General features: G+C 39.3%; 1 protein-coding gene across 1 annotated transcript in view; it reads right to left on the minus strand.

The window, feature by feature from the left end:
• Positions 1-15,029, minus strand: part of KLHL4 (kelch like family member 4) — a 36,456-nt gene that overhangs the window by 5,264 nt on the left and 16,163 nt on the right. The window contains exons 2-8 of the mRNA XM_015626772.3: positions 11,642-11,812; positions 11,066-11,202; positions 10,366-10,562; positions 7,334-7,546; positions 6,108-6,294; positions 2,956-3,180; positions 931-1,093 (exon numbers count right to left, since the gene is read on the minus strand). Of these exons, the coding sequence (XP_015482258.1) occupies positions 931-1,093; positions 2,956-3,180; positions 6,108-6,294; positions 7,334-7,546; positions 10,366-10,562; positions 11,066-11,202; positions 11,642-11,812 (1,293 nt within the window). The remainder of the gene's footprint in view (positions 1-930; positions 1,094-2,955; positions 3,181-6,107; positions 6,295-7,333; positions 7,547-10,365; positions 10,563-11,065; positions 11,203-11,641; positions 11,813-15,029) is intronic.

The raw sequence follows: 15,029 nt of genomic DNA on the forward strand, positions 1-15,029 counted from the left end.
CCTCTCGTGGACTTGTGAGCTACAATTTGAATCCTGCCTTGTATGAATGCAAACCCTAACTTGCATTTACAAATATCCCTTTGCTGACATCTTCATTTCTACTTTTTATCCTTCTCTTCCCTAGGAATTTACAAGGTGATCAGGGAAGCCAATGGCAAAGGTTCCAGGTAAATGCAGTTGCCTGCCTGTAACTGAGTGTTCCCTACAAACTGCTAAGAGTTTCCCACAGGTTTAAACAAGAAATGTTTGCTCAAACCATATTCTCCATAACCTGAGGCCTTTTACAAGGCTTTTGTAAGATCCACACTGTTGTCTGCTCCCATGTCAAAGGGTTTGAGTGGCTTTAGCATCTTAGCAGAATGGCTGAATACATTCATACTTGATTTTGTGTATTTAAGCAAGAGATGGAGGGCGGAGCAAATCTGGATAGGATAAGATTTATAAGAGGCTGTTTATTCCATACCTACTTATTAAACTTGTTTTCTTTCCATTAAACACAACATACACCTTCAACACTTTAAAAATTGGCTGTGAATTTCTATGACAAAGGAAAGGCTTTGTTTCCATACCTATTAAGTCTTTTTAGACACAATAACTTTAAAGTGTAAACATGAACTTGGAATATTTTTTTAAGTAGGTGATTTTATATCCCCATATTCTAGGTAAAATTTTGATGTGCATGTAATAACCTTTTCACATTGCTATAATTTAAAAGGACTGAAATGCATTTAAAACCTGACTGCAAGTTTGAAATCAATTTACCACACAGCAGAGGAAAGACTTTCTTTTCTTATTTCCATGCAGTATATTTTCTCTTTTTTTTCCTTGAGGTCATTAATAACCATAAGCCTGAAAATATAATTTAAGAAGCTGCATTTCCAGGGAAGGGGGCAAATAAAAACCCAGGGAGAGGTTTTCCTGGTGCCATACTTGCTGTTGAGTGCTGCGACCCCGACGGTGCTCCTTGGCGTGGACATGCTGGCCACGTAATTCCACTGCCGTGCCTGCGGGTCCCAGCGCTCCACTGTGTTCAGGTAACTCCACCCATCGTGGCCACCAACTGCATACATTGGTCCTTCCAGCATTGCCACTCCTTGAGAGACAGAATTAGGGAGAAATTATCTCCTGGTTTCAGTGACCGGCGGCGTATTCATTTCGTACGTTAATTCCCTGCGTGCAGATAAGCAATTTCAGCTGGTATTAAACGGCCTGAAAGCTGCCTTTTCATTTGGAAGAATAAATAAAGATAAACAAGCACTTCACATGCAGTGTTCTTCTAAATAACCATTATCTTTTGCCAAAAGATTAGAGGAAAGCTGCTTTAGTTCTGATGTTCTCTTCTTGGACTTTTATCTCTTTCATTTCTGGTGACCTTGCTCTGAAACAAATTTGAGCCCCTAACTGGGAAATGATGTTATTCTCCTAAAAAAAGGCAAAACTTGAGTCAGACAATGAAAAATATGCCCAAACCAAAAGCCTCTCCAAATTCTGGCCCAGCTGAAGCTCTGTAGAACTGCCAGCACGAAGCCTGGGTGGGTGGGTAGCTGGCTGTCCTTTCCAGCTGAAGCACCACAACATTTTAATGCCTTTTGGATAAGAGCTGGCTCCTATCTGCTGTCCTTGAGGCACAGGAGAGCCAGTTTGGCTGTCACTGCAAAGCTCTGTGTGGACAAATCCTGGGCCATTGTGCTTCTCCAGAGAAGGGCTTTGGTGCCTTCCCTCTGGGAGTTGCTGCTGCTCTTTGCTCCCTTTGTTAGGTGAGGCAAAATGTTTCAATCCAGCTGCTTAAAAGTTTTCTAAATCTGTCTTTCAGGCCTAAATATACATGGCCTGATTTCTTCAAAAGCACCAACTCTGCACAGAATCTCCCTGCAGGTAATAGGGGCTGTAAGTGTGAGGCAGCTTTGCAAACCAGGCACAGACTGAAGCCAAACTTTGGGCACTCAAATGTATGGCAGTGACTTATTTGTTGGGGAGAATTATGCCCCTGCAATCAGGAATTTTATATATTTCAATTTTATAGATTTTATAGATTTTATTTATTTAATCTGTTTGGTCTTCTTCCCCTTTGCCACCTACTAGTATTTGGTTTCATATATTTTGTGCTCTGGTAAGAACCCTACACTACCCTTTCTCTACCAAGCAGTGGAGAAGGTGACATAGGCCACAATGGTTTGCCAAGTAATTCTGGATCAATCTTCCTTTATTTTCCATAAAAGTAAAAATATTCTGAGCCATTTGAACTTAGTGATGATTTCAAGAAATACCTGCTTCTGTACCTTAAGAAAAGCCAGCTTTTTCATAAGGTCTGGGATATGTAAATTGTTCATAAATCATCATATTCCCTCTGTTACAGTCTACTCATCTGTAAACTTAGTCTTATTTTCTATAGTTCTGTGAATTAATTCTAGATTTCATATTCATATTATTCCTTCAGTGTGAATAATATTAAGGATTATTTTGCAGTAAAAAAAAACATAGATACTGAGCCATGGCAGGGCTCTGGTAAACTTCTTTTAATAACAGCATTAGAACTGGTGAAGTTGTTGTGTAATTTCCACACACTTTTCTTCAGTGCAAGTAATGCCCTGATCTGAGTTACAGAGGTTATTGATACATCTGGGTTTAATTCATAATTTAGTAAAAAAATTAAATTATTATATTGTAAATGTATGCCTTGACCATTAAATCAGGTGAAGAGTTGATTATTTTCACTATAGCTTATATTTTGGAACTTCCTAACAAGCAAAATTAACTCTGGAAGACCAGTGCTGGGTGAATACTAATAAAATCATAAAATTATGGCAATAGGCAAACCTCTCCTTGAAAAATATCCTGTGCAAGTATTGCTGGGAGTTACTAAGCTCTGTTAGAAGTTTTCTCAGCAGTTTTTTAGTCAGCCAAACCTCGTCTGTGTGTGCTGGGAGGCGTTTGCAGAGGCAGAGCCCCTCTTACCCAGGCCGTGCCTGTGTGTTGACATCGGGGGCATCACGGTCCAAGCCTTGGTGACAGGGTTGAAGCACTCCACGATGTTGGAGGTTTTGAGCCCATCCCTGCCCCCCACGATGTAGAGCTTGTTGTCGATCACCGCAACCCCAAACTGCAGCCGCCGGCCGTTCATGGTCCCGATCTGGATCCAGCTGTTGGTCCTCAGGTCGTATTTCTCAATTGTGGTGGTGCCTGGGGGAAACAGAGACAGCCATGGAGGGAGCAGTCAGCAGCCAGCTCAAAACATGATTAAATGATACAATATTAAAATTCTGTGTGTGAGATTTAGCTGGGAACTTCAGCTCTCACGCGAGCCTAGTGAGAAAGCTGCATTAATTGCACACTTGATTGGCGAGTCTAGGAGAACATACTGGTGGCAAGAAATGAGGAATTAAATTGCAACAATTTTTGTAGCACTGCAAATTTTGGATGTAAGTTAAATCTGTTACTGTAGTACCATGAGAATAAGAGGGCTGTGGGTTTGTTTCGGGGTTTCTTTATATTCCTTATGAGTACAGTGCCTCACGACAATCTACTCTTCAACCACGTTTGTGCCTAAAGCATTAGTGATACTAAAACCAGACTGTGTATCTGTCTGAGGAGCTGGAAAAGCAGCTTTGGGAATCCTGTGGGTATTTTCCCTTTTGGGATGGAGTCAGGCAGAAGACAGGGCTGTGTGTGAGTGCACATCTGGTTCCCACAGGTATCCTCCCCGGGGCTCACCTGTGCAGCTGCTGGGCTGCTGGAACACATCAGCCACATTTCCCATTTTTTTCAGGTCACTGGACCTCCAATATGTTTCTGCTGGAGTTCTTCATAAGGCAGGAGCCCTCTGCCATTCAGCACTGACACTTCCCCGTGCACTGACTCCCATCATCGCTCAGGAGCCAAAATTGCTCCTCTGAGAGCTGCAGAGCACAGCGAGGGCACGGCTCAGGAAGAGCCAAGGCAGAATTGCCAGTGCACCCTGGAGCTCCAATTCAGCTCAGTCAAAAGCAGCCAGACGAGGAAAACAGAGCTGATTTCTTGTTCTTTGACTGGGATTTGAGAGCGGACAAGTGGTGTTTTGAAGATAACAGGGAGCTAGTGACTAAGAAATTATTTTTGCAACAGGAAAACAGCCATGCAATAAAGCAGAAAAGAAAGATAGGATTTGGTTTAGAGGTCTGTTAGAGATCACCTGATGTACTCCAGAAATTCAGTGAAATAGGAGTTTGTCTCTTGCTATCTTTTCTCTTATCTATGTGTTTTTCCTCATGCATAGGTTGGGAAAGAGACTACCAGCTCCATCTTCAATAAAAGACAGAAATTCTGCTTTCTCCCCTTTATTCAGAGCAGCTGGGTTTCTTTGCCTGCTCTTTCCATCTTGTTATTCTGTTTGCTGCTCTTTGCTTTGATTCTTTCTCATTTATTCTATGCTAATACGTGAGTGCCCCAAAGTTTTCCACTTCAAAGGAAATCTCTCACACTGACTGGAAAGCAGGGAAAATGCAGTCAGGTTTAAGTGTGTTCAGACATACCCTGTGGGCTGTAATTCTTACAGAGGCTGGAAGATTTGAAAGTCTCAAAATTTAACGTGGTTTAGGCGCGTTCCCATTTTTCAAAATTCCGCCCCAAAAGTAGCTCTTTGATCTTCTTTTGATCATTGGAATTTGAGATTTGTCTTCATACTCCACCTGAGATAAGCACAAAGGCAAACCTGGCATTGCCTGAGACGCCAAGCCTGGTGTCTGCCTTTATCGCAGGCACTGTGTTATTGCCAGGGGTGGGAGTCACTCCCTTCTCAGAGCTGCTCCTCCAGTGCATCCTGGCCTCTTTCTGCTGGTTCTTTATCTCCCAATCCAGCCCAGGCTCCAAATCTGAGTCAGAGCTGGGGAGGATGGCAGGGAGGAGCGGAAGTGCTCTTCCTCTTACCCATCAAAAGGCAAGAAAAGTTCAAACAATTGGCTTCACTCCAAGGTAAGAAGTGAGAGGCACCAACAGGAAGTGCAGATGTTGACTGAAATAGCCCTTTCTTTGCATAACCTTTACTAGGAAAAACATGATTGCAAAATTGTATACTTATTTTAGGGGAAGATAGTTTAAAAATTACCTGGTATAATTCATAAATACTCAGTATGGCTAATGAATCTACTTAATTGCACCAGATTAACTCCAATTTGCTAAATTGTCCTAGGAATGAGTGTTTTCATGTTGTGCTGGCGATGGATGTGTATCCTGCTCTTGATTTGATTGCACAGAGATAGGGAGGGAGCTCTGCAAGGTCTCTCATACGGGGAAAAATCAGTCGTCAGCAGCTTTTTGTAAACCATGAAATGGATTATCTTCTTTGTGATTCTATTAAAAGTGAACTCACACAGCTAAAAGTAATTCTGTGCAGCAAGTCGCTAGACTTTAAACTAATTAGAGTTCTCTGGCTCCAAGCTGTGGGTTTGAAGTTGAGGTTCCTGGAGAAAATGATTTAATATTCTGCCTCCTAAATAGAATAGTGCAATGTTGAAAGCTGTAACCTGATTGCAGCTGTGAAAATCAAATAATAGAAACTGGAATATGTTTATAATAATTAACTTTTGACTACAAATCTGAAAAAATCCCGCGTATGAAGTCTTGGAAAAAAGCTGCGTTCATGAAAAATACAAATCTTTCCACCAGAAATGTAATAATAAGGATTTATAAGCATTAAGGAAGAGTTTTCTGTAGTTAAGTGATGCTTTTTGGTTTTATTTTTCTGCTTCTTTGAAATCGTAGCTTTCTTATATTGCCAGAATATAGACCACAAGGTTCAATATCAAACAAACCTTGAAGCATTTTAAATATTCACTTCTTCTTCTGATTTGTAAATTCAACTATTTTTTACAATGATTCATAATAAGCTTGATTTTAAAAAAAAACATATGAATCAAAGTTTAGTCTGCATTTATATAAATATTATTGCATTTTTTACAAGCACAATTCCTGCAAGAGGAAAGAACTTCTGACACATTTGATTCCATTCTGTCATTTGCTTTTTCTTCTTTTTTACCCCTAAACTGGTCTTTTTCTATGGGAAATATTTAAATAAAGGTCTGGGTGTCTGTGATGCAATTAATTAATCCAATCAAATTAACTTGTGGGCTTACCTTTAGTGGCATCCATGCCTCCCACAGCATAAAGGGCTCCCACTGTGGATTTTCTGGGCTTGGTTCGAGGGCTCTGCATCATGGAGCGTCTCTCTGGGAGCAGGTGATACTTCATGGCCTCCATGAGAAGTTTCTGACACTCAAGGTCGTCTGCAAACATTGGGCTGTTCTCCAGATCAGCCAGTAGCTAAGAAATGGGGAAAAAAAGCATCTTGATATATATCTAAATCATTAAAATTACATGTACTTGAATAATTAAAGTATTTATAGCTACAAGCACTCGTTTTAAGCCCGCCACTCACTTGTGTTTTGCTGGGAACTCTGCTTTAATGCAAGAAAAACTATATAAAGTTGGGGGAGAAAAGTCTGTGAGTGTGATGGCTTTGATTAATTTTTTCCTACCTCTTTCTTTTAACTTCTAAAATGGTTTAAATCAGTAATTTGTTGTACTGCCCCCTCTATACCAAACTCCTTAGGTGAGTAAATAAATCTACCACAGAGCACTGAACATCTGTGTTAACATTAGAAAAATATTAAATATGTTTAAAATTAAGTGTGCATCTGTTATTCAAGGTAGAATATTTACAGCATCAGTCATGTAGATTCAGAAAGTGTCCTGACTGACAGTCTTGATATTCTCTATCCTTTTCTGATGAGATAGAAAGATTCCTCTATGACACAGACACAGCAATGTCACCTTTCTGTGAAACAGGATGTCCAGCTCTTGGAACTTGATGGATGAATTGTCTCTTTCAGAATTAAGAGACAAGTAATGTCAGTGCTCAGAATTGTCAGCGAAAAATTTAGGCCACTTTATATTTGTCTGTTTTTTATGGCAATAAAGGAAGGAGCATGGTGGCTTGTCTGTCCTGCAGTTTGGTAAATCTAAAGAAATATCTTTGCATGGTATCTAAATTGCTGTGCTGGAGGAGAACTCTTACAACCCAACAAAGGAACACTTGGCTTTTGGAATAGACTGACATTTTTTAGAGGTAATTCTAAGCCTGATAATTACACAGGCATTGAGGGATTCCTTTTCAACTGTGTTTAAAAACAATGAAGATATAGTATAGTATAGCATCTAAAAAAACAAAAAAGGGTGAAAAAATACCAATAATCTCCAGTCCAAACCAGAACCTTTCCACAAAACTCTCCTCTCTGCCTACAGGATGCTCCAGACAAGCGTTTCAGCTGGCAGAGTTCCCTGTTACCCTTTGTGTTCCCACCTGGGGTGGCAGCAGGGGCAGTCTGATGTAGGAGAGGAGCATCCCCAGGTCCCGCTGCCGGTTTTGCAGGTCGTGCCTCACCCACATCATCAGGGCCTGGAAAATTGCCTCTTCATCTGGCACGTTGATGTCGTCACTAGACAAGAGCTTGGCAATTTCATTAGCTGGGAGCAAAAGAAATTCCTGGTTTTTTATTACTTCTATGAAGTGCTCCTAAAAATAAAAGAAGATTTCAATGCACTGGTGATTTTCACAAGTAGAAACAGCTTTTTCTTAGATAACGTTGGCTTTGTGAATATTTCTCTCCAGTTCCACAATACAGGGAAATGCTGTGGGTATTCTAAAGACCCCTGAATGTCCTTCTGCCGTTTGAGGGAGATTTTGGTTGCTTTTCTGCTGCTCTTGCAGAACTGAGGAATAATGCTCATCCTCACAGCACCATGCTGCAGATGCCTTTGTCAGGGTTCTTGTCAGTCTGTGCTGGCTTAGGGATTTGCCACTGGCATTTTGTAAATCAGTGTGATCTTAGCACTGGGGCTTGATGGAAATGCTGTTTGAAGGTATAATGTGCATTTTAGAAATGCCAAGTGGGCATTAAAATAAAATGTGCCCCTTCTGTTGCAGATTCAAAGGTTTTGAGCCAATTGCACCGAAACCTTCCAATCCTTTTGCCTTGTGCCAGCTGCTGGCTCTGTGACTCTGCTCTTAGGGCAAGAAAATACAGCAAAGGAAATTCAGCTTACTTTCCTAACAGCACTATTTGGGCAATACAAAACTGGAGAAATCCCAGTGAAAGGATCTCAGCCTTTTAGCTGCTGCTGCTGTGATAAAACTCCCCAACTCCAGAAGTGACCACATGTATCTAGAGTCTTTCACAGAATTATTTTTTCATTTTAAAAAAAATTGTACAATTGAGTTACAACAATATCAATATATATATAATATCAATATGTATATTTTCTCTTTCCCTATCAAATCCCAAAGGAAAGAATAAATCTGGTGAAGACAGAGGGGGTCATGTTGTTTGCAAAGAGATGCATGTAGGAATTTATGACTGCATTTGAAATAGAATTTCTATTTCTGTTCCTAGAATTAATATATCTCCTTTAGGAACCAGGTTGAAATAGGGCAAAGGTTAAAGAAATTATAGTAACTGATATTTTATTGTTTGTTTTCAACAGTTTCTTCACTTTCTGTGTAACTCTTTTCAAATGTAGCCAGGATGCAAACCCAGAAGCATCGCTGATTAAAGGAGATGTCAACTTTGGTCTGTTATGCATATCCTGCTTTAATACTTGTGACATTCAGAGAGCAGGGACAGGAAGGCCAGTCCACTTCTAGTTACAAATATAGCACAAGTTGTTTGTCAGAACAAGCTCTATCTGCACGAAAAGATACCAGGCAGGAAATTGTTAATACTCTGCCTCAGTGGCCAAAATATGGAAGGGGAAGGTCCCTTTTGTGTCTGGTTGTACTGAATGGATCTGGTGTTTACTGAAAATGTAATGGGCTCTGTATTTACAGGACAGCTTTCTGCTCTTTCCCCTAAGCTACACATTTTAACCAATACAAAATAAACCTGAGTGTTTCACTTATCCCCCTCCACAATTTGTATATGTTTATGTGTTTTTATGATCTCCTGCTCTCTAAAGGATTTTTGTGATATCACTGCAAGGGTTTGAAACAGAATTTTATTTCAGAGGTACAGGTTTCCTCTTCTCTTTCTAAGCTGTCAGGAGCAAATGTGGTGAGTTTTCAGTCTGTTCCATGCATGAACTGGAGGTGGTTCTAGAGGTGTTAAAAGTTGTTTTCAAGGAAAATAGTATAAAACTTATGCCCAGTGCTGCTGAGTGTCATAGAGTCATCATGATCCTTCATTTTAGGACATTCTTAAAGACTCAGCTCTCAAATCTGTGACACGTGGTTTCAAAAAGTAATAAAGGTTTGACTCCTGGGAAAGACTGGAGGATTCAAATGGTTTAAAAAAAATCTATAAACAAAAAGTATTGTCATATTCTCTTTGTTGTTTACTGTCTCAACACCTCTCACTGTCATCCTAAATCCAACCATGTGATTTTATTTCAGTTTTGCAGGAATCTGAACCACAATTTCAAATGCCTGAAGCTGCCGCCCATGTTCTCATGCTGGTGGGAGGAAAGAGGCAACAGTAGAGGGGGATTTCCCGAGTTTGGATGAGTATAAAAAGGTTTGGAGCAGCAAGGACAACACTATTTTACACAGGCTGAGCAAACCTCTATCTTAAATGCCCCGTTTCACACTTTGAGATGTGAAGGGGATGTAATTGCTGCTAAACAAACCATTGCTGTGACAGGGAGGAGCACAAGCAGTGCCCTCCATCTGCACATGCCTCTCACCCCTTTCAGCAGCTGGAAATGCACAACCCCTTGCTGGAGTCTTCTCAGCATTATGAAGCCTCTAAACCAGTTCTGACATCCTCCACTAATATTTCAAGCATAAACTGCCATGGGTCTCCTAAGCAGTAGTTCTTTTAAGATCTATTTATCTGTAGCAATTGCCATTCTTTTTGTGTGGTTAAAGCTGTGATAGCACATCTTGTTGCCCTGAATATTTATCCCTCAATTTGTTTTCATAGCAAGTTGTCTCGCTTCTCTGTTTGCCATGCTCTGAATATTCATTTCTCACTTTGAGCCAGAGCAGGATTATCTTCCAGTCAGGGACCTGCTTCTTTTTAGCATTCCAAGTCTGTCCAATACATTCTTTATTTTGACTCTCTTTATGTGTGTCTCACCTTAAAATCAGCTCTAGAGTTTTCTTTGTGTGGAACCAAAGGGAGAAGGATGGCCCATTGCTGTTTGTCTCTGGAAATGAGCCCTGCTAAGGCCCTGTTACATTTTTTGGCAGGAGCAGGTACCGCTCGTATGCAAATCTAAGTTCACCGAGGACACCTTCCTACAAGGCAAAACTGTGAAACGGGCAGCACCAGAAGCGACTCTTTCTGCAGGTAAAAGGACTATTTCTGTGGCTGCAGAGCTGTCAGCTGTTCACCTTACCATGGTGTAGGTGTGGGCCACCTTCAGGAGCTCGGAGCAGCCCTGGGCGTCCCCGAAGGAGCGGATCCCCAGGCAGTTGGAAGGGTGGAGCTGCTTCATGAGGAAGTTGCAGCACACCTCAATGACCTGGGAGAGCTGCAGAAGGCATGCAGCAGCCAGCAAACTCTCTATAGTGTCTTCTTTTAACTCAAGGATACCTGGGCAGGTTTTATTTAGGAAAAAAAAAAAAGAAAGAAAGCCTTAAGTCATTTCCCTTGTGTTTTCATTATTTAAAAGTTTGTCTCTCTTTGGCTTTTCCTGAAATGTCCTGTGGTTCACAAATTCATTTTCCTTTCACGCTGAAGGATTCTTTAAACAGATATTTTAACTTACAGGATTTGGTGGATTTTGAATACAGAGATTGGGACATTTTTATTGGAATTTTAACAGCTGTAGAACTGATCTGGATTGTAAAAGAAAAATAAAAAAATAAAACTGTGATTAGGGAAAAAAACCTTTCCCAAAACAGGGCTCTGAGGAACCTGATCTTGTGGAAGGTGTTGGGGCTGGGGATGGGTGTTTATTTTAGACTCCCTTCCAACCCAGAGTACGAAAATTCACGTATTAATGAACAAAAATACATGCAGTATTTCTAGAGGAAGAAAGTTTCTATTTCTATTTTGGAGTGAGAAGGCAGGAGGCAGCTCTGGGGCAGGGTTACCTGTGTAGGCGTAGCGCACCAGAGCCTTCAGCGCCTCGGGATCCACTCCTTCCATCTTGATCTCCTCCTGCTTCGCTTCCCGCACGTCGCTGGTGAACATCGCAGCAAAATAATCAGAAACTGCACTGAGAACCAGCCTGGAGGGGAGCAGTGTTAGCAGGACAGCAAATTATTACCTCATCATCCCAGTACCAGGCAGAAAATCCAGCATTATTCTGTTCTAAATTGTGTGTACAATGGAAATGATTAGCATAGGACTCAAGTCTTGCAGCAGCAAGCAGTGAAGTTAAAAGAGTAATTAGTAATCTAATTTTCTCCCAGAGTGCTTATCTGGGCAGATTTTCTTCCCTGATCTTGCTATGGTTTGACAGCAGCGAGAAGAGAGGGTGGACAGTGCCAGTGGTTTGCATTTGAATTTCATTGTGTTTAAAATAATAGCTCTAAAATGTTGATCACATGATTTTATTCCACAGTAGCCTAATTATAGTAACTCCTCATTCATAACTAACCAGGATATTCTTAAATTGAGGCAGCTTTTTGGGGAATTTCAGGCTTACAAGGTGCTGGGAAGTGTACCTGTGGGCTGGAATCTTTTGGTCTCCGGCGATCAGGAGCACATCACAGAGCTGCTTCTGCTGCAGGTAATTCTCCATTTTGCGGAAGGTTTGCTCCGCGTGGTTCGTGGACTGGAAATACTCGTCAGAACCATTGGTGCTCATCCCAAGGGAGCTGCTGGTGGTGGACAGCCTGCCAGGGACAGAGAGAGTGATGAGCACAGTGTTAGAAATGCATTATAAATGCTGATTATGTTGATTTTTGTACTCAAAAGGCAGCACAGAAATATTGTAAATGATAAAAGTCCAGCAATCCTGGTCTCACCACGCCTTCTTCCAGCTTTTTCTCTTTGGCAGCTGGAAGTTTTCATTCATAAACCTGCACATAGGCTGTGCTTTACTGCAGTTGTGTGTGGTGGGTGGTGCTGCTGGTTTGTCTGGTCCCATCAGCTTGGAGTGGATGCAGCACCAATGTGATCAGTGCAGCCTCCTGAGCCCCCACAAGCAGAATCCTTAAAAAAAATCCTATTTTCCTATGGTACTGATTGCTAAAACACCTCTTGGTGTGAAATGCTGGATATTACATCTTTAGGTCTTATTTCCCATCTCTTCTTACATTGTCCATTAAGTTATTTGACTCAATAGTAATGAGAATTTAATGAGCACCCTCATTCCAGAGACATTTCCAAATTAAAAGCTCATGGAATCTGTACATTACGTGGCCTTTAGGATCTGAATGTAAATAATGGAGACAAATTAATTTCTCTGCCTTTCACAGAAATGTACAATATGGATATATTCCTCCCACTCCAGAATTCTGTTACCTTTCCCTCTTATAGAAAACCCATTTTGTTTCAAAACATCATTCCTCACAGCCTTTAAATATGGATTTTGATGTAGATTGAAACTCCTTTCTGACACTTCCTTAGAGAAATCTTTATTTTTCTCTTCATCTGTTTTTAGTAAATAATAATGCATTTGTTGGTATAAATGTACATCACACAGCTTGAAAATCCTGAAATATTTAACTCTACTTTAGCTAAAAATTATTTAGAAAAGCATTTTCTCAGCTTAATAGAATATTTTTTTAGAATATTTTTTTAGCACCTGTTTTTTTTAATTTCAAGCCCAACTGGGAAATAATGACAGCTGGTTGACTAAATTTCCTGGTTGTCTTTGATATTGTTACTGCAAATTCATAAATGACTAGGAGAGATAAGATTTCTTCATTAAATTAGTGTATTAAATTTAGCAGAATATTGGATTACACCCACAATTTAACATCTAGTTCAGAAAACAGAGAAATAAAAAAGGGTTGAATTGGTAATATCAGAAAACAGAGATGTTAGATCATGCACTTTCCAAGATCATACATCATTACACAGCTCTCACAATTCAAGGGAAATAATTAAAAATCAAATTATAATGTAATATTGAATTGGGACACATTAGTTTTCCATCCCCTCTGCAAAATCTTTCTGTCTTTATTACAATTTCAAATTTGTTTTACCTTAGCTTAGTTTAGTTTTAAAGAAAAAGGGGAAAACCAAGTTCACCTTAAATGTGTTTCCTTTGCCATTTAGGACTTACAAAAATGAATTTGTCTCAGGGTGTTTAATGACTCCACTTTCTTATTTGTTTTCTTTCAATGCTTCATAGACAATGAGAAAGCTGCAAAATTGGATTATATGCTCATTAGTTTTGTATCAGCTACTGGATGCCAAATTCATACCCTGGGATATTTTGCTATTTGCCTCTTAAGTGTCTTTTAATGGTTTTCAGAAAACTGTTTTCTGGAGAAATCTTTTTTTCAGATATCCAATTTTCAATATATCCACTCTAAGTGAAGCATCTCAGTACATTGCTCTTAGCCTTGATGTTTGCAGAAAAAAACTCCAATAATACTCAGCCATCCCTGCTGTAAATAAACAGTACTGGTTGTTTGAAATAAATAATTCCCCATAGCATGTATTTATTTGTGGCTAGAGAATCATTTCCAAGGGAGTGAAAGTCTAATTATTTCATTTAGTCTTGGGTACTTTTTTTCAGAAGTTTAATGGAGTCACATTTAACTACAGCATAAATACCACTAATATAATTAATTATTTCAAAGGCAAAGGTCTTCAGAGACTGAAAAATACTGGAAGCAAAAGCAAGTTCACCATTAAAATTAATAATATAATTTCTGGTTTATCTTCAGCAGCGGATTCAAAATGGTAGATATATTATGGTTGGAAAAATTAAATTCAAAGCTAAATATTTATATATTTTCCTTAGTGTATGACTGTCAGACTCAAATATTGACCTTCAGAGTGTAGTACTGGGTAACAATGAGCTAAAGAAGTCAGAGATCAAAATATCCTAAAGGAAGGAGTCAGGAAAAGCTCTCTAAAGTCTGATGTGGAATTCTGGCAGAGGATGCTGAGGGTGCAGCACAGATAAAGATTTATTGTATAAAATGTGCACAAGTTTGGACAAACAAAAGCTGAGTATTCAGGAATAAAAGTTTCCAAAGGTTCATTAGTCAGGGAGGAAAAATATCAATGTTTTGGTCTGAAGAATCAGAAACACAAATTGTTTCATGTCATTTTTGTGTTGGTGTTCACTGGGACAAGGAGCTGTAATTAGCATTCGTAATAATGGCTTAAAACGTGGATTAGCCTGGAGAAATAGACCTATATTTAAATTATTCTGAAATCACTGACTTGTATGAATTTCATTTTAGGTAGGGAGCCAAGTGAAATCATTCCTGAGTTGTCCTGTAAGGATTTCTGAAGGATAGTCAAAATATGGTCACATATTTTAAAAGAAACATGGAATTTTGAAACAGACAACATAAACTGAAAACTTGAAGAAAGAATCAAAAAGCATTAAATGTCTCAATGATAAGAAGGACATAAATACCAGCCAGCGTGGCTGGTCAGAATGAATCATGTCAGAACATTGTATTTTATTCTTTTTTTTCCAATGTACCAAAGCTTACTGGGAGAAAAACATGAATTGTCAGAAGTTATCTCGCCTTTTGGATGACTTCTGACACTATTTCCCATGACATTTTGAAAATCGAGCTGGGATGGCAGGTTTTAAGTGTAATAAATACAGGAGATATGAATAACTTGTTTGGCCACGCTTGTTTGGCCACTGAATCCCAAATCTGTCAGGGATTCAGTTCCAAAGGGAGAAGAGCTGAGAGCATTCCAGGCAAATCCTGCTCCTGATGCTGCTCCGTGATTTTATTACAGAAAATCGTGTGGTAGAAAGAGAGTTTAATTGTTATTCATATTTATTTAATTTTATTTAATTTTATTTAATTTTATTTTATTTTATTTTATTTTTATTTAATTTTATTTAATTTTATTTTATTTTTATTTTATTTTATTTTATTTTATTTTATTTTATTTTATTTTATT

Source organism: Parus major, chromosome 4A (genome assembly GCF_001522545.3).
Source record: "Parus major isolate Abel chromosome 4A, Parus_major1.1, whole genome shotgun sequence".
NCBI classification, from domain to species: Eukaryota; Metazoa; Chordata; class Aves; order Passeriformes; family Paridae; genus Parus; species Parus major.